The sequence below is a fragment of the Narcine bancroftii genome, chromosome 4 (assembly GCF_036971445.1).
Source record: "Narcine bancroftii isolate sNarBan1 chromosome 4, sNarBan1.hap1, whole genome shotgun sequence".
NCBI lineage: Eukaryota > Metazoa > Chordata > Chondrichthyes > Torpediniformes > Narcinidae > Narcine > Narcine bancroftii.
This window is the reverse complement of record NC_091472.1, coordinates 127839550-127866274: the sequence shown is the minus strand read 5'-3', so window position 1 is coordinate 127866274 and position 26725 is coordinate 127839550. Positions and strand designations below refer to the sequence as shown.

Sequence of the window (26725 nt, the reverse complement as noted above, 5' to 3'; positions counted from 1 at the left end):
ACATGCACTTTTCAGTGCAGAAGATTAGGTGTTAATAATCAGGAACAGGGTTTGTTTGTCAATATGGCTCAGGTTTCCAAAGGAAGGTTCAGTGACGATAGGCCACCAAATCAGGAAGACACTTTAAATCATACTTTTCTGGCATTCCTGTAACTCAAACTATGCATGTCAAACTAGAAACGAGTCATTTTTGTACAAGATGTCTAACCTAAGTTTTAACAGGAGGTTGCTTAAAGCAGTCTAAATGCCCATTTACTTTTCACTAATATTCAACACACTTCACCTGGGTCTTGCAGCATGTGTATAGTGAAAAGTTGACTTGTAACTTTCTGGAGAAATATGAACAATTGGACGAGGGTCAATCCCTGATAATTCCAAAGGTTTTCGGACCCGCCTCCTCAGTTCAGAAGTTTCTCTGTTGGGAATCTTGACCATTCTACTGTTTGGAGCAACAGTCTCTGTATCTTGGCTTGTTAATGATTTTTGGGACGCACTCTCCTGTCTGAATGTTGCTGTAGCTCCCGTTGGCTTTGTTCTCAGTGAATTTCTAATTGCTGGTCTTGGCTGGACGATGTCATCCATATAAGCAAAGTAGTTAGGTTCAACATCTCCTGCATTAACAGAACATGCACCATGAAGACCAATGCAAATTATTCTTACTAACTACAGTACACAAGGTGTTAAATGATAGAACATGAAACATTAAATCAACCCGACAACAAACTTTTTACTATTTATCTACTTAAAATTTAAACTGGCACCCTGGACAAACATTTTACAAAGGCCAAGAAACACATCAAGTTCAAGTTTCCTCAGCGATTGAATCTATGCATTTTCCAGGATAGTTCCCCATTATTATTAAATCCTCAATTCAATCCTTAGCATTTATAGAGTTGGCAGGTTGCAATTTAACAAGAAAGCCACTGAGATCAGCATCCTAAGTTAGGTAATAAATGTAAAGCAAAGGCCAGAAAAAAGCAGCTGCATTTCCTGCCTCCAATTTCTGTATATAGATTTAGGCCAGTTGTTGTCGAGCTTTTTTTCCCCCACTCACATACCTCCTTCAGTAAGTAAGACTTTACTAACCACCGTACATCAATGGCATCCAGATTTCAACTATTAAACAATGTAGATGATGAATAACTTTTCATTTGATACTATAGAACTGTAATACAACATATTTTCACAGGATAACAGAAAAATATAATAGAAATAGGAGTAGGCCATTCAGTTCTTCCGCTGTTTTACATATTTAACCCCATAATGCCCAAATCAATTTCATCTCAAATATACTCAAGAGGTGACCCTCTGGATGAAACATCCATATCCTGAATGCTTGAACTCTTATTCTGAGACTATGGCCCCTGGTATCAGACTCTCCAGGAAGAAATGTGTACATTTCAATATCATCCCTCATTTCTCTCAATTCTATAAGCATGGGCCCAATCTACTTAACCTCTTGTCATAGATCAATTCCCCCCGTCCTATGAATCAGTCTGAAGGTGATTCTGTGGTCAGGAGCTATAGAACAAAAAAAATAAATACATTTTTCCCTCTCAAATTTACATCCCGGAAGCCATCTTCAACCAAAACTGCTGTTCATTCCATTTGTTCAAGTAAAACTGCAGCCATTACTCAATGCAAAATAAACTGCCGATAACCTCTGGCACTTACCTTGGTGTCTCTGTCGCCGAATGGGCACATCAAGAATCTCTCTTGACTCTGTCTTAGTAATTGGGAATGGTTGATTGGTTTCTTGGTCAGTTGGTCTTGCCGTTGGTGGTCGCAAATCACATTGATCCTTTTTACAGGAAAAGGAACATGAAATTCTGCAAAATTCCTAGCATGTTTGGTTATTTATTTCACATTCCCAAATTATTTCTGCCTCAACTACTAATGTTCTCACATTGTTTACAAGTTACCGGTTAAGTTTGTTTTATTGTGGCATCATATCTCTTGTATCCAAATGTACTGAAGCTTTATTTGGCAATTACCATCTAAATATCCTCTCACAATATCATGAAAGTTAATCCAAGTGTTGCTTAAGAGCTAGGTGTCAATCATGAAGACTCCATTTAGCAATTTAATAGCTCAGAAAGATCACCCATAATCAATGCTACACATCAGCCGAATATAGTGCAATGAATTATTGATGGAAATTCTAAGAGGAGTTTCTGAAGATCAGCAGACATCATTAAATATCAACCTCCAGCTGTTAACAGGGCAAGAAGACCCAAAGCAGGGGTGTCAAACTCAAATTCACAGAGGGCCAAAATTAAAAACTTGGACTAAGATCCAAACTAAATATTTATTGAGAATTTTCAACAACATCTGCATGTTTTCTCTTCTTTCAACATATGTAATGTTAAACTTTTTCTTATTAAAATAAATGTTTAATAATAGTTTTGGTTAAACTCTTTCCAGAAGAAGCATTAACAAATGAGAAATAAAATATTCAATAAATAATATTTCTCTATAGCCTTTAAGCTCCTTTTAAATGTTTTTTTTTTACACAAGCCAACAAGTCAAAAAAATAACAACTTGCTTCAATGAAAATCCAATCTTTCAACTATGAACAGTCCAAAGTTAACCAAAGAAAATATGAATCCAAGCTTAGCTTGCTACACTGTGATTTACTCTGTTGCACCTGGGTCTAAACCAGATACTTGGCATCTCTTCTTGGATGCAAGTTCATCAAACTCTAGGGTCAGAGTTTGCCTCCCACCTGTCTTGAAAGGTCCTGTTTTCTGTCTTTCATTCGGCCATTTTCCGTAAGGGGTTTATTACATGCGAGTTGGGCGACAGGTGACAGATGCTAATGAAAGTAAAGAGAGGAGGTGGGGGTGATTAGTGGGCTGACGGGCCGGCGCCAATGCATTTGCAAAGCATTCTGGGATTTGTAGTATTAGCTGTGCATGCGCTATACTGGCGCGGCGGCCAGCGGGCCAGCTCTAATACATATTTGAGATGATCTTGCAGCCAAATATAATTATATCACGGGCCAAATTTGGCCCGCGGCCCTGAGTTTGACATGTGTGACCTAAAGGATCAAAATTTTCAGCAGCATAAATAAATTACCCAATGAATTACAGAGTGAAACAGTTGACGATGGAAAAAATTAAACCGAGAAACTAGTCAACATTCCTATTGCTATGTAATTACAAACAGTTAAAGAAAAAAGAACTCATATGCCATGAAGCTCACCAAATAAAGGATACATTGCAGGACAGCAATTTTTCTACTGAATAAATAATATCGCAGACATTACTGAATTAAAATTCACTGAGGTAACAGTGAATCAAAGTAATAAGAATTTTCATTGCATAATAAATAACTACACAGTGTGACAGAGTATATAGATATGTTTTTGGGAGATAAATTGGGAAAGGTTTGTTAGAGTAGATCACATACAAACACATTAAAACAGATCTTATTTAAAATTATGCCCCATGCTAAACACGTCGGGGCCAACAGTCTTTGCAAGAGCTTTGGAAAGTGCCCAAGAGACTTCACTAATGGTTTGTTGTTTACAAAAAGGCAACCGATGAAAGATCTTGTTGGAGCCACAGATGGTCTGGAGCTGTTCTAAGAGGGTCATGTGGTTTTGCAAGCAAAGAGAGTCAAACAGGCTTTCTCAGAGAGAGATGTTTCACTTGGAATAAGAGAAACAAAAAGGCACTCTGTGGTGACCTGAAAGAAAGAGGTCATCATCTGGAGAACCCCGACGGTAAAAGTTTTGTCAGCAAGACACTGAAGTGGCTGGGTGTCCATTGTACAACAAATCTCTCTCTGAAAACCGACAAGAACTTTCCTGAGCGGTAACCATTTACCTTTCAAGCACCAAAGCCTAGTGAACTTTATAAATGTTAAATTCTGACAGTATAAGAATTGCTTGCAACTAGTGAACTTGGAGAAATGAGAAGTGACTGTGAACCAAATAACTTTTCTGAACTTACACACACATTACATACATGTGTGCTTAGGTTAAGTAAGCCAATTAGTGATAAGTTAAAGTTTGATTCTATTTTCATGTTTAAAGATATTAAAAGCAAATTTTGTTTAAGTAACCATTTGTCTCTGTGAATATCTATTGCTGCTGGGTTTTGGAGTCCTCTGGGCTTGTAACAACAGCAGTTAACTATTAATAGTGAAAATATTAACAGACAGCACAGTAGCATTGAAGGTAGCACTGTCAAGTCATGTGCTGTTTGTGTGGAATTTGCACATTCTGCGTGGCTACCCCGAATTGCCCCGAGTGCTTCACTTTCTTCTCCTATCCCAAAAATTTTATTGTTACCAAATATGCCCAACTAAAATCCATCGTCAATTTTATAAAAGTATCATCGTTTTTTTTTAAACCAGGTGAATTGGAATCCCTCACTGGTTTTACAAATAGATTAAAATCTCACATAGGTGAACAAATCTTTTCTCATCAAGAAACTCTTTTAGACACAAGAAGCTCTTGGAGCACAATGGTTTAACTAGGAACTGGTTGATAAATTGGAAATACTTTTTTTTACCTGATGATGATACAATACATCTTCTTCCATCGCAATACCACAGAACTCACAAGGAATCATAACATCTTCGTGGCTTGAATCCCTAATAGGTCCATATAATGGCAGCGAAAGATCTTCTGAAAAATATTCTGGATTCATGTGATGTTGGGAGAATATGTCACTTGTCCTGGGTATGGAGACCCTTTGCAGTGGCAGTGGTGGAACAAGCGTCGTATTTTTACTGAAAGATGCAAAGGCACTTCCAGGATTACAGCCAGTCTACAAAAGACAATTATAATAAATTCTCAAAGTGCAGAGAAAGGGGGGCAGAGGAAGAGAAGAAAGGCTGGCAAGTTGAAGGAAACAAAATGGTTACTGTATAATGAATACATCTCCCATTACTTTAACTGTTTAATTGATAGTATTTTCTATCCAGTAGATTTGCTTTAATAAGCATCTTAACCTTCTAGAGATCTGCTATTTAGGATGCAGTTTTAATTTTTTTTTTTTATAAATCAAACTGCCTGCTCTGGATTTGGGTCCAAGCATTTTTAAAAGGAAAAGTTTTGCCTTGTTTTAGCAATGCATGTTTGCAATCAGGCCCATTTTATTCACTTGCAGGCGGTTTTTTTTTCCAGATTTTCACTCCTTGATTGATCTATTTTCAGTTTTGGAAAAAACACAACATTCAATTAATGTCCCAAGCTTCTGTATTTCTAGTTCACTAAATTAATCACAATTCTACCATAACATTGGTTTATTTTCAAAAATATTTTCAGTGATCACATTGTTATTTTTTTCATTATTCTATTAAATTTAGGATACAGCACAATAACTGGCCCTTCCAACCCAAGAGCCCGTGCCACTTAAATACACCAGTAACATAACCCACACAGACACAAGAAGGTACAAACTCTTCATCGATTGCGCCGAATTCAAACCCGTCATTGACACTATAATTGTTCTGCCATAACCTGATGTCAGGTGACAAACAAAAGCTTGAATACCTAGAAACACTTAGTAATTAAACATTATGAAATCTTTAATTCTACATACACAAAATCTTTGTTACATCAGATCTACAGAACAGGAACACATCATTCAATCTAACTAATTCAAGCCAAAAGTGGTCCTCCACTCTGTCCTCTCCTACCTCTCACATCTAATGCTATCTGAACATTCTTCTTCCTCATCTGCATCTATATCAATTCCCCATACTAATCGTTGAATTCAACATTCTCCAGGCAAAAAAAACTTTTGTCCGAGTTCAAGATTATCTTGTATTTAGGACTGCTGGCTTTTGAAGGAAATACAGCCAAACCCTGATAATCAGCTACGTCCTACTATTCAGAAATCTTGATGGTTCGGTTTGGCTCTTGCTTCCTGAAGGTGATCAGGGTGCATTTCCCATGTTCCCTTGAAACTTACCCTGGAAAATTTGACACCAAGGTCCTAAGCGCACTAGATTAGCATACTTTACTATAACTTCGCTGCAAATCTCATCTCTTTTTCAAGATTATGTAATGCTTTTTTTCCATTTAGGAATGATATGCACATAATAAGGAAAAAGGTAAAATATTCCTCCTCTGATTATTCATTTGTTTCAAAGTTTTACCTTTCACTTATTTGTCTGCCTGGAAATGCAGTATCACTAATCCAAGACTATAAACTGAATGGAACAGATTAGTTCAACCAAATATGATGAGCAACAATACAAATTATTTTTTTTAGAAAGTTTTAACTTTGAGAATATTTAAATTACAGGCAAAATGGTATAGGAAAATACTGCTATCAAAAGTGATAATGGGCATGTATGAAATAAAATCCAAGTTCTATCCATGGCTAATAAGCCATATTGGCCAAATTGTACCTGATGAAGGATTAGTTCTTCTTCAGGGAAAAGTTCTGCACAGAATTCACAAGGCAACATCGTGACATCTAAAAAGAAAGTTCCGTTAAAGTTACTTTTTTCTTGTGATTAATAGAATTGTGATACAGAATGAAGTTTTCAAACAAAAACCACAATACGTGGTCTCAACTAAGCCCTTTTGTAGTTCCAATCCACATCATAAGGCTGCAGTCATTTTTCAACTTAAAGTGGCATATTGATGGTGTTTAATGCTGTCATTAGTTGAACAAAGATTAAATCTGTTCAATTCACATTTTTGCAATGAGCAAAAATATAACTTTAAACATAGAACTGCAAGACTCCTGAAATTTCAGTAATACTGGGAATGAAACTGTTAACAGTTAATTAAGTAGAAACTCAAATATTTCCCACAGTGACTCAATCAATGCAAGTTAACAAATTTCCCCATCACCCACAGTAATTGATACAATAATAATAGCACCAGGCTAAATTAGAAATTGTTCTGGTACAAGTCTGCTAATCCCAGCTGAGCTAACAGTTTGGCAGGCCACAAGTCAGTATGAGAAAGCTTAGAGTGAGAAATTTTGGGGACTGTTCATGCAACTCTCACAGAGTATACATGGTGAGAATAAGATACAATTTAAGTTGCCTGTCAAGATGCTTGGCATCCCTGGATTTGTTTCCCAGTGAGGAGTCATTTGATTTTTTTTTTATATAAAGTGTCAACTTGAAGCTTTTGCGACTGCTGTGGTTAATTGAATTTGTAGGAAGTAATAAGAGAATAAAACATTAACATTTTATTCAATTCAGTCTTTGCTACTATTGGTGGATATAATGGCAAATTATGATGGGAAGCTTTGAACAAATAGTTTGATAGATTGTCTTAACGTAAAAATGCAAAGAATGACCTTTTAATATATTCTGGATCTTTTTTTTTTATAAGCCAAATAAAACAAATATTGATATTAATGGTATAGTGCTTTCTGAAGCTTTACTGCATATTAAAGAAAAAAGTTTTAATTGAGAAAACAAAAGTGACTCCAACGACAAGAGTAAAAACAAAACTGCATATGCTGTAAATTTGAAATAGGCTAGAACTCATTACAGGTGGGGGAGGGTTATATTAAAAAAAAAATTAAAAAAAAATCGATATTTCCACTTCAAGGACAGCTCACCACAATTTCTAGATACTCCAAACTTGCTTTTGAATTAGGTTAAATATGCCCCACCTAGACTTCTTGATGTAGAATGTTTGGAAGTGAGTCAATCCAATGTGAACACATACATCAAAGAGTATATCTATGCACAAAACTAGTTGGTTAAGAACAAACATGGAACAAAAAATAAGTGCAGTACACTAAAGTTCTGGAGAAACTCAGCAGGTCATGCAGCATCCATAGAAAGTAAAATACAGTCAATGTTTCAGGGCTGATGCCTTCTTCAGGAGTCAAAAGGCCCTTTTATAGACAAAAAAATTGCAACTGTAAAGGCTGGCTAGGGGCGGGCTGATGGCATCACGACGACATCATCAGCCTGAGACATAGTAGCACGAATTTTAAAACCCCAACTCTGTGCACGGCCCAAAACCGACTGCCTTTCACTTTCTATCGATGATGCGTGACCTGCTGAATTTCTCCAGCACTTGTGTACTGTACTAGACTCCAGCATTTGCAGATTTTCTTGTTTACCAGCATGAATAAGTCACTTCCTAGGAAAGGCCAAATTGAAATGCACGATTAAGGGACGAAAGCCAAATAAATTTGCTATCATTATTAAGTGCCAGAGACCAAAATTGATTAAAACTGATGTTTAGAAATAAGACTTTTTTAATATCATTGGCTTATCCAGAAGAGTATGGTCCCACTAAACAGAAATCCAGAAGAGTATGGTCCCACTAAACAGAAATCCAGAAGAGTAAGGTCCAACTAAACAGAAATCCAGAAGAGTATGGTCCAACTAAACAGAATACTGCACCAGCAGAACCTGAAAATCAAAAGTTCCCAGTACAAATCCCAGACTATTTTCAACTAGATTGCTCATGACCTTTTATTTTATAAAATTCAACTTCATTTTAAAATGGGAGAAGCCACAGAATGTAACCTTTGGGAAAAAAAACCTATACAGGAGACTAGATAAAACTTTCTCCTTCAAACTTTTACAATGAACAAGTACCTCAGACCATACACGGCATTGCTCCCATTCATTAGAAGAAAATGCAGATGAACCTTAAATGATAGAAGAGATTCAACAATTTTTCTTTATTATGTCTTTGGTACACAGTTGCAAAAAAAAAGGCAGAATCATCTCCCAACTCCTACTAACAATTCATTAGTCTCCCCATCCCATCCACAAGTTCGTACACTTAAACTTGACCATAGACACCAAAATTACAGGTGAATTGTCACAGACATCTCAAAAGAACCCCAAAAAGTCAATGCACAAAAAGGGACAATGAAAATATTATTATTTTTTTAAAATTTCCTCATCTAAATACAAGCTCATAGAATTAAACTATGGCCATGCAGACCTTGCACCTGCTCCACTAATCTGACCTGCCATCCCCATCTACTCAATTTCTGGTGTCCAAAATATGTCAGACTTCAATATTCTCAATAGTCACATCTCCACATTTATACTGATTACATTCACATCCCTCAATGAACAATCCCTTATTTTTAGACCATGTCTCCAAATTGGTAAGACTAAGAAAAATCACCTGACAGAATCTTGAGAATATTTTAAAGATCACCTCTTTTTAATGTTAAGGTTCATCCTAATCATTCAGCCTACAAAAAAAAATCCAGGAATTAAATCATTGAATTTATTTTTTCCCCACACTTATCAAAGTAATTTGTACTTTCCACATGCAACAAGAACTTGATTGCTGTCTACAAAATATTGACTTCACATTTGGTCATATCGTACCTTTTGGCATATCAAAAGCATTGAAAAGCTGCAATCAATATAATACACCAGGAAAAGTGGAAAAAAAAAATCAAACACAAGTTACTTATGGTTAGATTTACTTGATCAACTGCCTTATACACAAACTAATAATATCCATGACAAACAAGAAGCATGCATTTTTAATAACTTACTTGCTACTTCTTCGTGAAAATTTACTGAAGTTGGAAAGAGATCAGATGATGGCTGATTGTCGAACAACCCGACAAGGTTTTGTGGATTTGAATATCCACAATCTGAGCGAACATCCTGCCACACTGGGGTCAACTCTCCTTCACCACCACTGTTTTCATTTTGCAAACTTAAAGCAATTAGATAATCTAGATTAGAATTGGCATCCAAATGTCCAGGACCAGCAGGGTCTGCCAAATGATTTTTTTCAGTCCTTGTAACGCTGGCTGTAAAAACAACAGGAAATACACATTTAATTAAAAACCAAAAAGATGGAATTAACATTGAAAAAAGAATTTGCTTTAAAAATCAGTTTGGTAACATTTAGTTATCCAAACCATTTTACATCCACGGAACTATTTTTGAAAATAGTAATTATTGTAATGAAAGAAAACCATATCATTTTACGCAAAGCAAGATCCCAGACATTGTGTGAACATGTCTCACTTACAGCCTCTATCCATTACAATTTGTCTATCATATTAACAGATCCATGGCAGACACCATTTTCATGGGTCTATACACAACCCTGAAACACCTGGACTAACAAAGACAATATACAGTGCCCTCCATAATGTTTGAGGTAAATACACTTTTTCCTTCATTTGCCCCTGTGCTCCAGTTTTAAATTTGTGATCAAATAATTCATATGTAATTAAAGTGCACATTCAAGATTTTTTGTATACATTTTGGTTTAACATAGATATTACACCACTTTTTAAATTCATAGTCCTCATTTCAGAGCTTTGTAATGTTTGGGACGTTTGGCCTCATAGGTGTGAGCACTCAGGTATGTTTTACTGCTTCATTGGTGCAGGTAAAAGAGAGCTAGGCTTGCTTCTAAGCTTTTGATAATCTCTGCAGTCTGTTGTTGCCACTTTTCTACACGAGGACCATATTTGTTCCAATAAATGTCAAAGAAGCTGTTATGAGTCTTAAAACAAGAATAAAACAGTAAGACACTAACCAAATCTTAGCATTACCAAAACCAACAGTTTGGAATATCATTAAGAAGAATGTACTGGTGAGCTCAGTAATCACAAAGGGACTGGTATTCCAAGGACAACCTCCACTGCTCATGACAGAGGTATTCTCGTCATAAAGAAAACTCCCCAAACACGAGTCCAGGTGATGATATGTCAATGACCACAGTCCCCAGAAGACCATGTACAGAAATAGAGAGGTTAATCTGCAAGACACAAACCATGTCAAAGGGGGTATGCTTTGGATCTTGGGCAGTTTCTTTACACCTCCACACTTCGCTCTTGCCATCACGCTGATAAAGGTTAATCTTGGTCTCATCTGTTCACAATACCCTTTTCAAGAATTCTGTAGGTGCTTTTAAATACTTCTTGGCAAATTGTAATCTAGCCATCCTTTGTGGTTAACTAGCCATTTGCATTTTGCAGTGTAGCCTGCATTTCTATGCATGAAGTCTTCTAGTCATTGATATATCCATACCAGCCTCCTGAAGAGTCTTTCTGATTTGTTGGACATACGTTTGGGGATTTTTCTTCATTATGATGAGAATGCGTCTGTTATCAGCAGTGGTGGCTTTCCTTGGAAAGTCCCTTTGCAATTATTGAGTTCACCAATATACCCTTTCTTCTTAACAATGTTTCAAGTTGTTGACTTTGGTAATCCTAAGGTTTGGGTGAGTTCTTATACTGTTTTATTCTTCTTTTTCAGCCTCATAATGGCTTCTTTGACTTTCATTGACACAACTCCGGTCTGCATGTTGAAAATGGCAACTAGACTCCAAAAATGATCAAAAGCTTAGAAGCAGGTAGAGCTCTCTTATACCTGCACCAATTAAACATACCCGAGTAATCACGAATACCTGTGAAGCCAAATGACCCAGACATTATGCTGTCCTGAAATGAAGAGACTATGTATACGAAAGAAGTGCAGTAATTTCTACATGGTCAAACCAAAATGTATAGAAATAACATTAAAATCTTGAATGTCCACTTTTATTACGTGCACATTATTTGATTCCAAATTTAAAACTGTGGAGCACAGGGGCAAATAAAGAAAAAAAGTGTTTTTGTCCCAAACATTATAGAGGGCACTGTATATTATACTTCTATTTATTGATTATAGCTCCACATTCAACACCGTATTTCCAAACGAACATTTTCAAACTAGGGGTCCTCGGCCTCAGGAATCAATGTGAAATTGGATCTTCTATTTCCTGACCTGCAAACCAAAATCAGTGTATATTTGCAACAGCATCTCCTCCATGGTAATTCTCAACACCAATGCCCCGTTAAGCTGCATACTCACTGTCTCACTACACTCCTTATACATTCACAACTGTGTGACCAAATACTGCTCCAACTCTATTTAGAAGTCTATAGATGACACCACCTTTGTAAGTCAGATCTCAAACAACAAGAAGACATAGTACAGGAAGGAGATAGAGAATTTAATGGCATAGTGTCAGGATAACCACCTCTCCCTCAGTGCCAGCAAAATGAAGGAGCTGGTCATTGACTTCACTGACATAAATATCACCAACAATATCTTGGTCAATAAAGCACCTTCCTGAGAAACTCAAGGAAATTTGGCATGTCTCCAAATATAAAAATAAATGAATCATAAAAAGTATCCTATCAGAATGTATCACACCTTAATACAGGAACTGCGCAAGACTGCAAGAAACTTCTCAGGGATGAACATAGCTTAGGCCTTTATGCAAACTACCCTTCCCTCCATCTCACTGCCTGGGGAAAGCAGCTCACATATTTAAGGATTCATTTCATGCTGGTCAGTGAGGGAGAGTCTTCACCCTCCCATCGAGCAGAACATGCCCAAGTTTGAAAACGTACACCACCAGGATCAAAGCCAGTTTTTCACCTGCTGAGATCAGATTCTTCAGTGAACCTCTCATTAGTGAAAGATTACAGTCCTTGTACTATACTAACAGAACTTATTCCTCTGTGAATCTATCATCTGCACTTTTTATTTTCACTACTTGTACTTAAGTATGGGTTGACTTGCCTGGAGAGCATGTAAAATGAACTTATTCCTCTGTATCTCAGTACACAGGACAATAAACAAAAAATTCAACATGGTTTACAGTACTCCGAATCGAGGAACTATACTGCACAAGTGCAACTCTTCCACTTCAAAGTGAATCCATGAGAATATCCACCCGAGAAAATAAATGTGGTCTTAGCTAAACATTTCATTCAAAAGATTTTTTTATCATCTGACAACATTTGTTGAAACTAAAAGCTGGTCCAAATTCTTGAGCTCACAGATGGCATCTGGTCACCCACATTGAAAGCACAGAACTATTTTTCAAAAACTGATGCACAGCCAAGATAGGTTTAGCTACCTCTTGCCAACAATTTCAATTAAATTACATGGTTCTAGAATAAAATCTAGGAACTTTTACCATAGAGTTCTGGAAGCATCTTTACATGCCTGAAATCTTTCATTTCAATCAACATCTTCTGCATTCTGTCACAACACAGAAGAATCACTGCCTACAAAATAATACTCTCCTATATTCACAGTCCTATTTTCTTGTTTATATATTCATATCGAAAGAATTGCTGTTGGAACTGAATTTACTCAACAGATGTAAAACTTTAGATTACTGATACTGTATTGTAATTTTATTATTTTATTCTTAATTTTTTTTAAATGTAATCCTATATGTTATTCATGTTATAAAATCTTAAATAAAGTTTAAAAAAAACCAGATGTAAAACCTGGATTGCAATTTCTCACATGGGTAACTTTCCAATCTTTTCTGCTCCTTCAGAAGTCTGTGAGCAGAATGAATGCCCACTTTTAACTAGAAATCTCAGCTGCATGTACATTTCATTCAGATTTCCATTCCCCTTTGAAATTTCTTACCAAACAAAAATCTCACATTCAATCATTTTGGAAATCATGAACTCATAAAAAAATGAATGATTGTTGTACTTGTGCTGCCATGTATCATAAAAGGGACCTTGCTTTTCGGTGGGTCTGCATGTTTTGGAATTCAGAAAAATGTGGAGTGACTTTATTGAGATCCTAATAGGGCATAATAGGGAAAACAGGTATTTTCACCAGTGCGAAGAATATTCAACAAAGGGACAGAGTTACAAGGGATGAACCATTTAAAATGGAAGAGAGTAGAAATCTATTTTTGCAGAAGAAAGTGAATCTCTGAAATTCTCTACCACAGTGGGTTGAGGAGACTACAGCATTCAAAATATTTATGGCAGAAGGAGACCATTTTTGAAGGATCAGGGAATCGAAGGTTATCTGGAACTGGCACAGGGGGCGAGACTATTGTAAATCAGCCATGATCATTGAACGTTAAGAGGAAAACAGTCAAGTCTGCCCCATTTTCTTATATTTTCCTCCCAATAGGTTTAAACAAGTCAATACAACGTTTCTCTTCCATATATTGCTATCCTTACCTTGATTCAAGTCTCTACCTCTCATTGGCACATTTCTCCTATTTGTCAACCTTGTTGGAAATCCTATCTCTCTGTTCCCTTGAATTTTATTTTCCAAGGGTCTGGAAATTCTTGGCCTAACTCGAACATGGTTCTCCTCAGTCTGAACAACACTCCCAAATGGTTGATTTTCAAACCAGATTCCAACATTTTCTTCAAAATTATACTTGGATTTGGGTTTCATATGGTTGTTATTCTTTTCCTCCACCTCCTTGCCACAGGTGAGATGATGTACATTTAAGTCTTTGACCAGGACGTTGCGACTACAAGCTGCACAGAGCTCAGTTCTTGATCCACAATAATCAGCATGTTCTTGAGACTTGTTGAATGCTAGTTCCAGTTCACAATATTGACATTTAATCAGCCGCAAAGGGCATTCCATGTTCTGCAAAACCAAAACACACAATTTTTTTTTTTTTTTTTTTAAAAGGGGGTGACAAAAAGTCAGCTACATCAGGAAAATTTCCAGCATTGCAATTCACATCTGCTGGTCACAGTATTACAAGTATCAAATATGGTCCTATGTGCACAACTTGTAGTAACTATTTATACAACCATAGTAGGTTGTATAAAAAAACAGTAATGAGTCAGCATTCAGAAGGGAGATTGAAAACTTAGCTGAATAGTGTAATTACAACATCACATTCAATGTCACCAAAACCAAGGAGCCAAATCTGGAATTTAGGAAGGGAAAACCAGAAGTGTACGATTCAGTCATCATTGAGGGGCATCAGAGGTGGAGAGGGTGAGCAAATTTAAATTCCTGGGAGTCACCATCTCAGAGGATCTTTCCTGGGCCCAACACACTAATGTCATCGTCCAGAAAGTCCATCAGTGCCTCTACTTCCTCAGGAGTTTGAGGAGGTTTGGTATGACATCAAAACCTTGGCAAACTTCTACAGAGGTGTAGAGGAAAGTGCACTGACTGGCTGTATCGAAGCCTGGTATGGGGGGATGTTGTGAGTGGAAGAGGCGTGGCCTCCCTGCTGCTGGTCACATGGACTCCCTGCCTGAAACTCATTTGGAAGTCACATCACCTGAAAGTACATGGTGTACTTTTTGTTCCATTCAAAGTTGCAAGTTAAGGATAAAGTTACAATTTGCCAGTGGAGTATCAGTTGAGATTGGGCTTTGGTCACTGGTCAGTACACACCTTGCCATTGGCTGGTTCAAATCACCTAGCATCCTCATTGGCTAGAGCCCTATATTTAGCACCAGCAGAGGACATTCGCTTTCTCTGCCTTGTGGTGATAGCCCCAGACACCACTACATGCCAGGTTGCTACCGTAGATATCTCTTGGAAGGGTCTCAGGTAAGATGCACACTGCACTGAAGCTGAGCCGTAGTATTGCTCTAGCTCAAAATGCTATAGATCTATACTGGCAGTACAACCACCGCTCTCAACTGATCAGGGGTCCAAAAGCATGCCCTTGCAGGTTCAGAGGGACCAGATCTACCTCCTCTCATGCACTGAAGCTGAGCCGTAGTATTGCTCTAGCTCAAAATGCTATAGATCTATACTGGCAGTACAACCACCGCTCTCAACTGATCAGGGGTCCAAAAGCATGCCCTTGCAGGTTCAGAGGGACCAGATCTACCTCCTCTCAATCAGGAGTGCGTGTATAACCTCTGCTTAGTGTGCAAATATCTGCATCACCTGAGTGAATTAACAAGTGTACTGTTTAATGTTCTCCTCCTTTGTTTCCCACTATGATGTTCCCATGCTCCTTCATAAATTGTGCGTGCATGTTTTTTAAATTGTGGGCATATTTTCCCATGCTCTTTTCCGCTATTTTTCCCATGCTCTTATTAATTTATTCGTGTTTTACTCCCACTATTTTCCCATGCCCTTCTATTAATTGTTGCGTAAATAAAGTTACATTTGATTGCAAACTCTTATGTCCAGACTCGTCTACCTGTGAATGTGACACAGGGAATCAATATCTCTGAGCAGAGAGCCCTGCAAAAGGTAGTGGACACAGCCCAGAATATCACAGGCAAAATTCTACCCACCACCAATTAAATCTATATGGAACACTGGCATTTTAGAGCACCAGCAATCATCAAGGCTCTATGCTACCCAAGACATGCTTTGTTCTCGCTATTACTATCGGAAAGAGGTATAGATGCTACAAGACTCATACCACCAGGTTCAGGAACCATTGCTACCCCTCCACCATCAGACTCCTAAACAACAAACTCAGAGACTCATTTAAAGACACTCTTGCTTTGCACATTATTTATTACTGCATATTGTTTGTCACCATTTTATTCCTCTTTACATTTCTCTTTTTTGCATACATATATTTTCTTGAGTATTTTTTTTTGTGCTAAACTACCAAGGTCTGATACATCCAGATAGGATACTTTTTATGATGCATCTATAAAAATACATTTTTATATTAGGGTCATGGCAAATTCCCTTGGGTTTCAAAGGAATGAGTGCACTTCATTGACCAAGGCAAATTGTTGGTGATATTCATGTTGAATAATTCAGTTTCCTGAAGTCAATGACCAGCTCCTTTATTTTGCTGGCATTATGCCATTAAATTCTCTATCTCATTCCTGTACAATGTCTCATTGTTGTTTGAGATCTGACTTACAAAGGTGGTGTCATCTACAGACTTCTAAAGAGAGTTAGAGCAGTATTTGGTCACAATCTTGAGCGTATAAGGAGTGAGTTAGCAGCTTTAAGAGGCACTGGTATTGAGGATTACCACAGAGGAGATGCTGTACATATATAAAAATGTGTTAAATAAATAGTAGAATTGCAGAGGGCTTGTATGAGGAGGTGGTTCAGGTTCTGATACTTCTACTGCATCTTTCCCGACGGAAATAGTTAGTAGTTGGAAGATGGTGCATGCAGAGTGATAGGAGTTCTCAACAAATAACAATCCTAGTAGATCGCATCGATTGGGCGGGGGGCTGGTGGAGATGGGAGACCCCAGTGATCCTCTCTTATGGACCTGTAGATTGTCCTCTGTTCCAATGCCGTGGAGCAACTGTATCACACTATGATGCAGCCGGCAAGGAGGCTCTCGACAGAGCTCCTGTAGAAAGTTGTCATAATAATGACTGGTAGCCTTACCCACCTCAGGAAGTGCCGTCACTGTTGTGCCTTCCTAACAAGTGAGGAGACATTGTGCATCCAGGATTGGTCACTTCTTAAGTGGACTCCAAGGAAGTTAGTGTTCTCTGCTCTCTCCACTACTGAGTTACTAATGTGTAATGGAGGGTGGTCATCTCTGGACCTTTTGAAGTCCACGATCATGCCCTTTGTCTTGTCCACGTTGAGACTCAAGTTGTTACTCTCAACATTTCATGAGATTTTCCACCTCTTCACTGTAGTGCAGCTCATCGTTGTTACTGATGAGGTCGACTGCTGTTGTGTCATCTGCAGAATGAATATGTTGGAGCTGGAATGTGGCATTGCAGTCGTGGATCAGGGGCATGAACAGGAGTGCGCAGAGCACACAGCCCCAAGGTGCATCACTGCTCAGCAGGATTATGCTTGACGTTTTGCAGCCAGCCCAGACAGACTGTGGTCTTTCTGTTAGGTAGTCCAGAATCCAGTTACAGAGAGGGGCACTGAATCTCAGTGAGGAGAGCTTCGTCACCAGCCTCTGGGGAAATGATCATATTAAATGTTGAGCTGAAGTTGATGAACAGCAGCCTGGTTTGTGAGTCGACATTCTCCAGGTGAGTCAGGACAGATTGCAGGAACAAGACTATAGTATCATCAGTGGATAGTTTCATCTGTAGGTGAATTGAAATGAGTCCTGTGTTTCCAGGAAGTGTGCTTTGATGCATCCAATCACCAGACACTCGAAGCATTTCATAATGGTGGAGGTCAGTGAGGCCTGTTACTGTTGCCCTCCTTAGTACCAGGATGATGGTGGCTGCCTTGAAACTTGGAGAGACGATGAACTGCTGCAGTTGCATGTTATTTCCCATTATTCAGCCAACAATGTGCTGTCATTAGCGAACTTATAGATAGCATGGGAGCCGAGATCGGCTATGCAATCATAAATATACAGGGAATTGAGCAGGGATCTAAATACACAGCCTTGTACTGTCCAACTTGTTTTCTACCATCGCCATAACTCCGTTGCATCCTCAACTCCAGGGTTAACACAGTATTGCCAGAAGATGATAGAAATTTTTTTTGAGTGCATTAATAGCTAAGTTCTGAAGTATGATGCCCAGGCTTTGAGATCCAATTTCACATCTGTATGCTAATGACAGAAAATTTTAAAAATCTGCAATCTTTGACTGTATCCTGTGGCTCTTATTGAAATTATTTGGGCTAGGAGAGGATCTGACTCAGCAGTGACATTTGTTTTGTTCCTATTTAAGCTGAAAACCAGAATATAGGCATGCACATTAATTACCCAAGTTCGACGGCTGATGGAGGGCATCTGTGAAACCCTTCTAAGCCAAAAGTCAACACAAGGAAAAATAAAATTATTGATTTTTTTTTCTTGCAGAATGTAATTTATTTTTCCTTCTCTACATCCTATGCAACCAAACTGATCAGCTGAGTGCAAGAATAATTTTGCCTGTCTATTTTTTTTGTAATCTACTTGAATTATAGGAATTTCAAATGTGATGAAGTGTTATCTCAGTTTCTCTGAACTTTAGACTCCATCTGGACTGTTGATTTCAGTTTGGGGGGCACTGCATGACATGGTTATATTTGTCTTCAAAGTGTTGGAAAAGAAATTTAACAAAATTGTATTGATTTAAGAAGAGAAGTCAGAAGAAAATCTCTACAGGTGCACAGTCCAGAACACTTGGGGAACAGTGTGTTCCGAATTTCGGATTTTTCCACATTTCGGAAAGCCAGATTTAAACCGACCCGAATTGTGCTGCCATCTCCCCCCTCCCCCTACTCGCGCTGCCTCTCTCCCCTCTCTCAGATGTTCAGATAAAGAATGGTGTACCTGTATTTGTATTCTTGAGTTTAAAAGTGAATAATTATCCCAATTCATAACATTAAAACATTCAAGAAATTCGAAGTTGACACACGAAAATTCAAGAAGCTGAGATGAGGCAAGCAGGTCTTAAAAAAATGTTTTGTAACATTTTCTTGAGATAGGGCAGAACTGGAATTTTTCTCAGGAAGTGAAACTGGACAGATGATGCAAGTGTCAGTGGGAAAACACTTTTGGAAAAGTAATCTTATTTCTTTAAAATTCAAGGTAATACAGAAAAGGATACTGTTGGTCAGTGAGAGAAGATTGGAAATTGATGTTTGTGGGAAAAATTACAGCAGACAAGTGACAATCCTTTAAAAACAGTTCCTTGAGAGCATGTTTTGGAAAGTGTAGAAGATAAAATGGAAAGATTAGGGATCCTTTCATATAATAGTATGTTGAAAGTTTTATCCGTTAGTAGAGGCAATTTTTGCTTCTTATTAGCACCAGTAACCTGGAGAACTGGTCATTTAGAGAATCCTCTAAACGTGAAGGACAGCAGGGATATGCTGGGTAACTACAGATTTGCAAACTTTACATCAATGGTAGAGACTTTTATTTGGACTTTAAGGCATTCAACATGATACCACACAAGATCTAGAGTGATCTGGCAAAGAAGGTAATGGTGGAAGGATACAATTCGAAATGGAAATCTGTGACCAGTGGCATACTACAAGGATTGTTGCCTGGGCTCTTGTTGTTTCTAATATTATCTTGGATGCGAATGTGAAAGGCATGAAAAGAAAGCTTATGGATGGCACAAAAGTTAATAACATTCGTGATAGCAAGAAAGATTGCCTGGGATTGCAACAACAACATAGATCAGACCGAAGGTTGGTGGGGGTGGGAACTATTGACAGATGAAATGTAACCCTGACAGGTGCAAAAATTAAGAATTTTTAAAGTCAAATAGAAATACTGTGCATGGTAGTGCACTAATGAATATACTACACAAACTCCAGGTGGCTCAAGTCTCTGGGCAGTGAATATAAAAGTTGGGATATTATATTGCAACTTTACAAAATACTGGTCAGACCACACTCAAGAGTATTGAATGCAGTTCTTTACACTACACCAAAGGAAGTGGTTGCATTTCAGAGAGTACAGAGAAAATGCACCAAGAGGTTGCCTCAATTAGGGAGAGAATGGATAAGATGGGCTTGTTTTCCCCAAGAGAAAAGGAGGCCAAGATGTGACCGGAGAAAAGTATGTAAAAGAGTCATTGATATAGTCAGAATTTTCTCCTTCCCCATGAAAGGAAAATCATAAGACATAGGTTTTCAGTGAGAGGTAGAAGATTTAAAGGTGATCTTATAAACAGTAATCTGGAACTCACTATCGGAGGAGGTGATAATCAGATAGAATTACATCTTTTGAGAGGAATTTTGATAGACCATTAAATAGACAAGGCAGAGTAGGACATAATGAAAGCATAAAGGATAGTATTTTAGGGCAAAATGTTCAGCATGACACGGTGGGCTAAATGGTTTATTTATGTGCCACACAACTAGGTATTAAAGGAATTCAAAATAAGATATCCTCCTAAAGTTTAAAGTGAGCTGGTCAACATCAAATTAAAAAGATTACCCCCTCCCCTTGGCCCCCCCACCCCAAACACCTAACACAAGTATAAAATCTCAAATCCTTTCCCCAAAGGATTGGAATTCTAGATTGTGAAACATCTGAAATTTAAAAGGGGTTTTTTTTGCAAAAGATTAAAGTATTAGATGGAGAACAAAGGTATGCAATTGATAAGGTGCAGATTAACTACAAATTGACAAAATGCTGGCAAAGCTTCAAATCACCAAATGACAACCCATTCCACTCGATACTAAGATCTGCATTTGACAAAGGATTTTTTTTTGCTAGATAATGCTGAGAGTAAGTACATAAAGAGGAAGAGACAGATACCCACCTCATGCTTCTCCAACTGATTCTTTTCCATCTTCATGTTGCATTTGCAGTTAACCTGAAACATTAGAGACAAGTTTTATACCCCAAATATAAACACTGCTACTTATTGTAGATTAGAACAAAAGTAAATCACAAAATTCTGTAGATGCCATGGATGAAGTAAAAACACAAAATGCTGGAGAAACTCAGCAGTTAAACAATGTCCTTCATGTAGCAAAGGCAAAGATACATCAACGGTGTTTCAAGCATACAAGGCAGAAAGTCCCATTTTGCCCATATTTAATTTATTTATTTTATTGAAGATGGCAACAAGGAAGCAATTAAAGTCAGTACTCCTAACAACTGTAGAAAGATCCAAAACAATTGGTCTTTGCTTGAAAATTGATGCATTTTTACTCACTTATTTAAAAGCAAAGTTTAATACTGAGAAGCAATATTCATTTCCAAATCTAGTACTTAGCCAGAAAAGAAATGGCCTAGAATCCATTTCAATTTTCAGGTTAGAAGTACCGGCCTAGGACCTGATCAAAGAGGTCACACAAGAGGATCGATTTTGCTTTCGATACTAATAGTTGTACAGATCAAGAAATAAATTCTCCCAAGTCAATATGTAAATGTAATGTTCTGTGTAGAAATGAACCGTAATGAACAAAACTCTCAGATCGGTTTTAATAATATTCCAGTCCATTTATATTTTGCTGATATTCCTTGGGCTGATCTAACCATTTAAAGTCAGGGAGGTTGTTTGGGTGATGGGGGGGTTGTGAAAAAGAGACAAAGGTGCTTCCATTTGTTATCATTAATGAATATTAGTTCTATGTAGAACAGTTAATGTTAATTATTGTGAAATCACTTGCCAAATCAATATTTGGTTATTTTAGGAATTTCTAATCAAAAACATTTTATTTACCATGCAACACAAAACTTCAATTTTGTACATCTTACCAGTGCATGTTCAGTTTGAAAATGCTCCTCCATCTCAGACTTGGGAAAAGGTTCATGACAATATCTGCAAAGATCAATGTTCCTTCTACAGTGGATTTCATGGATAGTGAAGTTTGTTGCAGGAATGTCTCGTTTGCTGAAAATGAAATAGAAAACAAGCTAGTTGCACAAAATTGGAACATTTAAACACAAATAGCATCTGAATCCCCTGCAAGTATTCCACTTAACAAATTTACGTCATCTGTCAAGGTAGACTTTCGATAAATATCACTTCTAGACAGTACTATACATCCAATCCTTGGGACATGACTCAACTATTCCACAGCCTACACCCAGAAACCAAACAACCAAACATACACACAGTAATCGTCTAAGTTGGTCTCTTACCAATTGGCACATAGATGGGTTTCCTCAGCCTGACCTTCAGACATGGCTACCTTTGATCAGAAGCTGCAAAGCAAAATAGTCAAGTACATCAAGTCCTAAATTAAGCTTTGTTGGTGTCAAGAACATTGTAAATGGGATACTGGTAAAAACAGAATAGCATTTTATACCCAATGACAATAGAGGTAACTGACAATTTAGATAAAAAGTTGTTCACATCTTCAAACTTTTTCTTACTCATTATTCAACCCTTATCTTAAGCCAGATTCAGAAATCAATGATTATAGAATGCAAAGATTCACAATTTTAAATATTTTGGACCATAAATGATATACAGTACCTCCACACTATTTGTCTCCCAATAATTAATCCTTTGTAAGCAAAATAAGACAATGATAATTTATTTGACAAGGTTCCCCATGAAAGACACCCAGAAAGTCATGAGGTACAGGTTCCGTGAATCTTGGCTGTGTGAATAAAAAAAATTGGCTTGTAGGAAGAAAGCAGAGAATAGTAATGGAAGGAAACTATTCTGCCTGGAGGTCGGAGATTAGTGGAGTGCCACAGGGATCTGTTCTGAGACCTCTGCTCTTTGATATTTTTATAAATGACCTGGATGAAGAGGCGGAAGAATGGGTCAGTAAGTTTGCAGATGACAAAGGTTCAAAGAAGGAGCTGAACATTATCGAAGGTTTGCAGACAGAATGCAGAGTTTGAAAAGTGACAGATTGATTTTAATCCGGATTAAGTGTGAAGTGATGCATTTTGGAAGGACAAACCAGAAGGCTGAGGGCAGGGTTAATGGATGATTACTTAAGAGTGTGGATGAAAAGGGTGTAAATCCATACATCCCTCAAGGTCACCACACAAGTTGTTAACTTAGTTAAGAAGGCCTGTGGGATGCTGGGATTCATTAATAGGGGCATTGAATTCAGGAGTAGAGAGGTCATGTTGCAAATCTACAAATCTTTGGTAATACCACATTTATCGTGTTTAGTTCTGGTCACCTCATTAAAGGAAGGATGTGGAAGCTAGGGAAAGGGTGAAGAGGAGATTTATTAGGATGTTACCTAGATTGGAAAACAAGTCTTATGAAGTAAGGTTAGCAGAGCTGGGACTTTTCTCTTTGGAGAAAAGATGAGAGGAGAAATGTTAGAGGTCTACAAACTATTATAAGAGGTATAGATATGGTGGACAGCCAGCACCTATTTCAAGGGGCAGGATCAGCAAACATCAAGTTAAGGGAGGTAAATTTAGGGGAGACATCAGGGATGTTTTTTTAAAATATAAACACAGTTGTGGGTGTCTGGAATGCCTTGCTGGGAACAGTGGTGGAGGCTGAATCACTGGGGCATTTAAGACAGACACATGGATGAAAGAAAGAGGGTTTTTTTAAAGGAAAGAATATATGGGTCAGCACAACATCAAAGGCTGAAGGACCTGAACTGTGATGTACATTTATGTTCTATAACCAAGATCTGAGATACAAATAAATGTAGCTTTTAAATTGATTCTGCTTAATTACTTTGGACAGTAGTCCTTTGTCTCCCTTAGTACTTCCACACAATTACTGATACAAACTTATGCTGCCCAAGGATAGTTACAGTAGTTTAACAAATTATGAAATGAAAACTATCAATTCTTAGTTGATTTTTTTTTCAAAAATTGTTTGCCCATGTTGAAGAATCTTCATAGCAGGTTACTTAGAAGTTCACAAATACAGGGTCACAATCCTTTACCCAGAACCCTTGGGGGATAGTGTGTTCCAAATTTCGGATTTTTCCAGATTTCGGAAAGCCAGATTTAAGCCTACCCAAATTGTGCTGCCATATCCACCCCCACCACCTTCCAGTCGCACTGCCAGTCTCTCGCCCCACTTGCCAGTTTTTTGAGCTTTCTGGATTGTGTACCTGTACAGCATTTCTATTCATTTGAACCTTCCAGCATGTTGCCAGAATACACAACTGCCTGATTAGAGAACAATTCTAAACCCCCTGAAGCTAAATGCAAGCTCACAACTGTCATGATCAGCTATATTCAACCACCTATGTCACAGTCACCATACCACTATGACACTTCCACCAATATTGCTTTAGATATATTTTTCAGTAAATGAGCTTAAATCTTTCTTACAATATAACAGCAATATTACCCAAGAAATAAGCGCAACTTAAATTTTTAGTATTATGACTTTCAGTTTTTATTTTCACCAAAAGAAGTTTCAATTCTGAGAATTCAGCAAGCTTTCCTGGCTCCTTTCCAAAAACACTGATAAATCAAAAAGAATCTTGATCATAAAAAAACATACAATTTTCCAAAACATCAAATAAAATCTTCAACAAAAAAAATTACCTGGATTTTAAAGGTGTCAATGCTTAAACGGCTCACACTAGATTTTAGGAACCATATACAAAATGTTAACACTTGCAAATTGTTCTATAAAAATTCTTCAGTTGAAAGATGAGCAGAGTTCGATGATAGGATCTTGATAATCGCGTGTAAATATATCAGTTATACAATTTTGATGAAGTTCCTGCCCTCAAATATTTTTCCGAGTATCAATTTAGCAGACAATAAAACTTTGTTTCTTTGCAATTATGCATTGAAATTTTAAATGAAATATTACACCATAATTGTGCCTATCCATGATGTCCATAATGGCACAAATGCAAAGATAGATACAACTACAGCAATGGAATAAGTTTCCATTTCGATTACTGGTTTAGAATGATATATATTAACATTAACCCATTTCACACTTGTAAGTGATCCCAGGAATCAAACACCAATCAGCCTTAAAAGTGTGTAAGCAAAATCAGCAAAACACTGGCGTCAGATGACATCATCTCAACTGGGGATTGAAGGCGTCAACCCCTAATACAATCCTCAGCATCTGCAGACACCAGCAAGTGTGAAATGGGTAATTGCATTGTGGGATTTAAATGACCCAAGTTTTTGTTTGGGTGCAGGAACAAAAGATTAAAGGTATAGAGAACAATAGCAGACAATTTTTAAAACAGCGTGGGAAAATTGCGCACAAAATCAGTGAACCGGTGTGGACTCGAAAGGCCAACATGGCCTGTTTCCGCTCCGTAAATGGTTATATGGTTATAAAATTGGTACCGCTATAGTGCACAATTTATAAAAACCATGGTGGGGGGGGGAGAAAGCAATAGCAGACCTGACTTCCCAGAATGCCGTGTGGCAGAGAAACCCCTCTATGAATGCTCTGTGCATGCAACCAAGCATACAGCCCTTTCTCTACTGCATGGAATTTTGGGAGGGCAGGTCCGCCATCACTTTTCCCCCACTGTATTTTTAAATTGTATGCAATAGCGCTACCAACTTTCCCATGCTGTTTAAAAGTTGTCTGCTATTCCTATTTATTGCTCACACTTTCCCACGGTCCCTGATAAAGGTTTATATAGGTTGGCCCAACAACAACAGGGGCTGAAGGGCTCATACTGTGTTGTACATAAAGCTTAATTAAGTTATAATATGCATAATTTTAATCAAATACAAGATCCGGATTTAGAGTAGGTTCACCATCACTTAATGCGTCATGACATCACCAGTAGCAGGTAGAACAGTCCAAACCCCAAGGATGGCTCCTTGCAGCCAAGTGGGATGCAAGTGTGAAAGGGGCTAATTAATATATATTTATTTATATATATTTTTTTTTTTAATATAAGTATGGTACAATTATCCTGTTCCTCTGGTTCAATGAATGTGAGAAACAAGCTTAAGAAATCACTATCAAAATATTTATTAAATGACAGATAGAATTAAATAAACAAATGCCCACACACACACTTAAGGTACTGATTGTCTGATTGCAACCAAATGTTAAAAAAGTCTGTTCATTTTCTGCTGATTCCAAGGTCTCCCAGAATTGAATGAACTTCAAAGGAGGACTTCCATTCCATATTTAAACAAGAAAGTTTGCAGATGCTAGGGTTGAGTGTACTACACAAATGTGAAAGGAGAGAACTTCTTTATGGTAGACAAAAAATTGGTTACCCTTCACTTCCTTTGGATGCTGCGTGACTTGCTGAGTTTCTCCACCTCATTTGTGTATTTCACTTCCATTCAATGGTTTTCAATTCAATAAAATTTAAGTTTTTTTAAAATTTGTAAAACTGAAGAATGAACGAGAACTAAATTGAATTCCATATAATTACAAAATTATAAATAATTTGTCCAATGGCAACTTACAATATTGAAGTGTTTAATAACGTACGTGTTCAGAATTGTGAAAAACTTATTTTACACGAAGTCAAGACACCTTTGTCATTCATACCATAACTAGTATTGCAGTCCATAGCAAAGATGAGATAGCATTTTTCCAGGACCATGGAGTAGATTTACATAAATAGGAGTTAAATATTAAGTCATAATAACAATTAAAAAATCCATGATATACTAGTACACACAGGTTCTAGGAATTGAGGAGCCCGATGGCTCGGGGGGATAAAAAACTGTTGCACAATTTAGACACGAGGGCCCAAATCCTATGGTACCTCCTTCCAGATGGCAAAA

The 26725-nt window shown here is 37.6% G+C and overlaps 1 protein-coding gene across 6 annotated transcripts in view; it reads right to left on the bottom strand.

The window, feature by feature from the left end:
- Nucleotides 1–26725, bottom strand: part of LOC138761141 (TRAF-type zinc finger domain-containing protein 1-like) — a 36914-nt gene that overhangs the window by 6090 nt on the left and 4099 nt on the right. For 3 of the 6 annotated variants that reach the window (XM_069932816.1, XM_069932815.1, XM_069932819.1), the window contains exons 2-11: nucleotides 22190–22252; nucleotides 21803–21938; nucleotides 20859–20912; nucleotides 13929–14352; nucleotides 9468–9731; nucleotides 6370–6437; nucleotides 4521–4778; nucleotides 2726–2815; nucleotides 1675–1801; nucleotides 284–611 (exon numbers count right to left, since the gene is read on the bottom strand). In XM_069932816.1, coding sequence (XP_069788917.1) covers nucleotides 284–611; nucleotides 1675–1801; nucleotides 2726–2815; nucleotides 4521–4778; nucleotides 6370–6437; nucleotides 9468–9731; nucleotides 13929–14352; nucleotides 20859–20912; nucleotides 21803–21938; nucleotides 22190–22233 — 1793 coding nt within the window. In that variant the 5' untranslated portion in view covers nucleotides 22234–22252. Of the gene's footprint in view, nucleotides 1–283; nucleotides 612–1674; nucleotides 1802–2725; nucleotides 2816–4520; nucleotides 4779–6369; nucleotides 6438–9467; nucleotides 9732–13928; nucleotides 14353–20858; nucleotides 20913–21802; nucleotides 21939–22189; nucleotides 22253–23999; nucleotides 24071–24096; nucleotides 24184–26725 lie in introns of those variants that run through there. The other 3 variants (XM_069932817.1, XM_069932818.1, XM_069932820.1) reach the window with 3 other exon arrangements.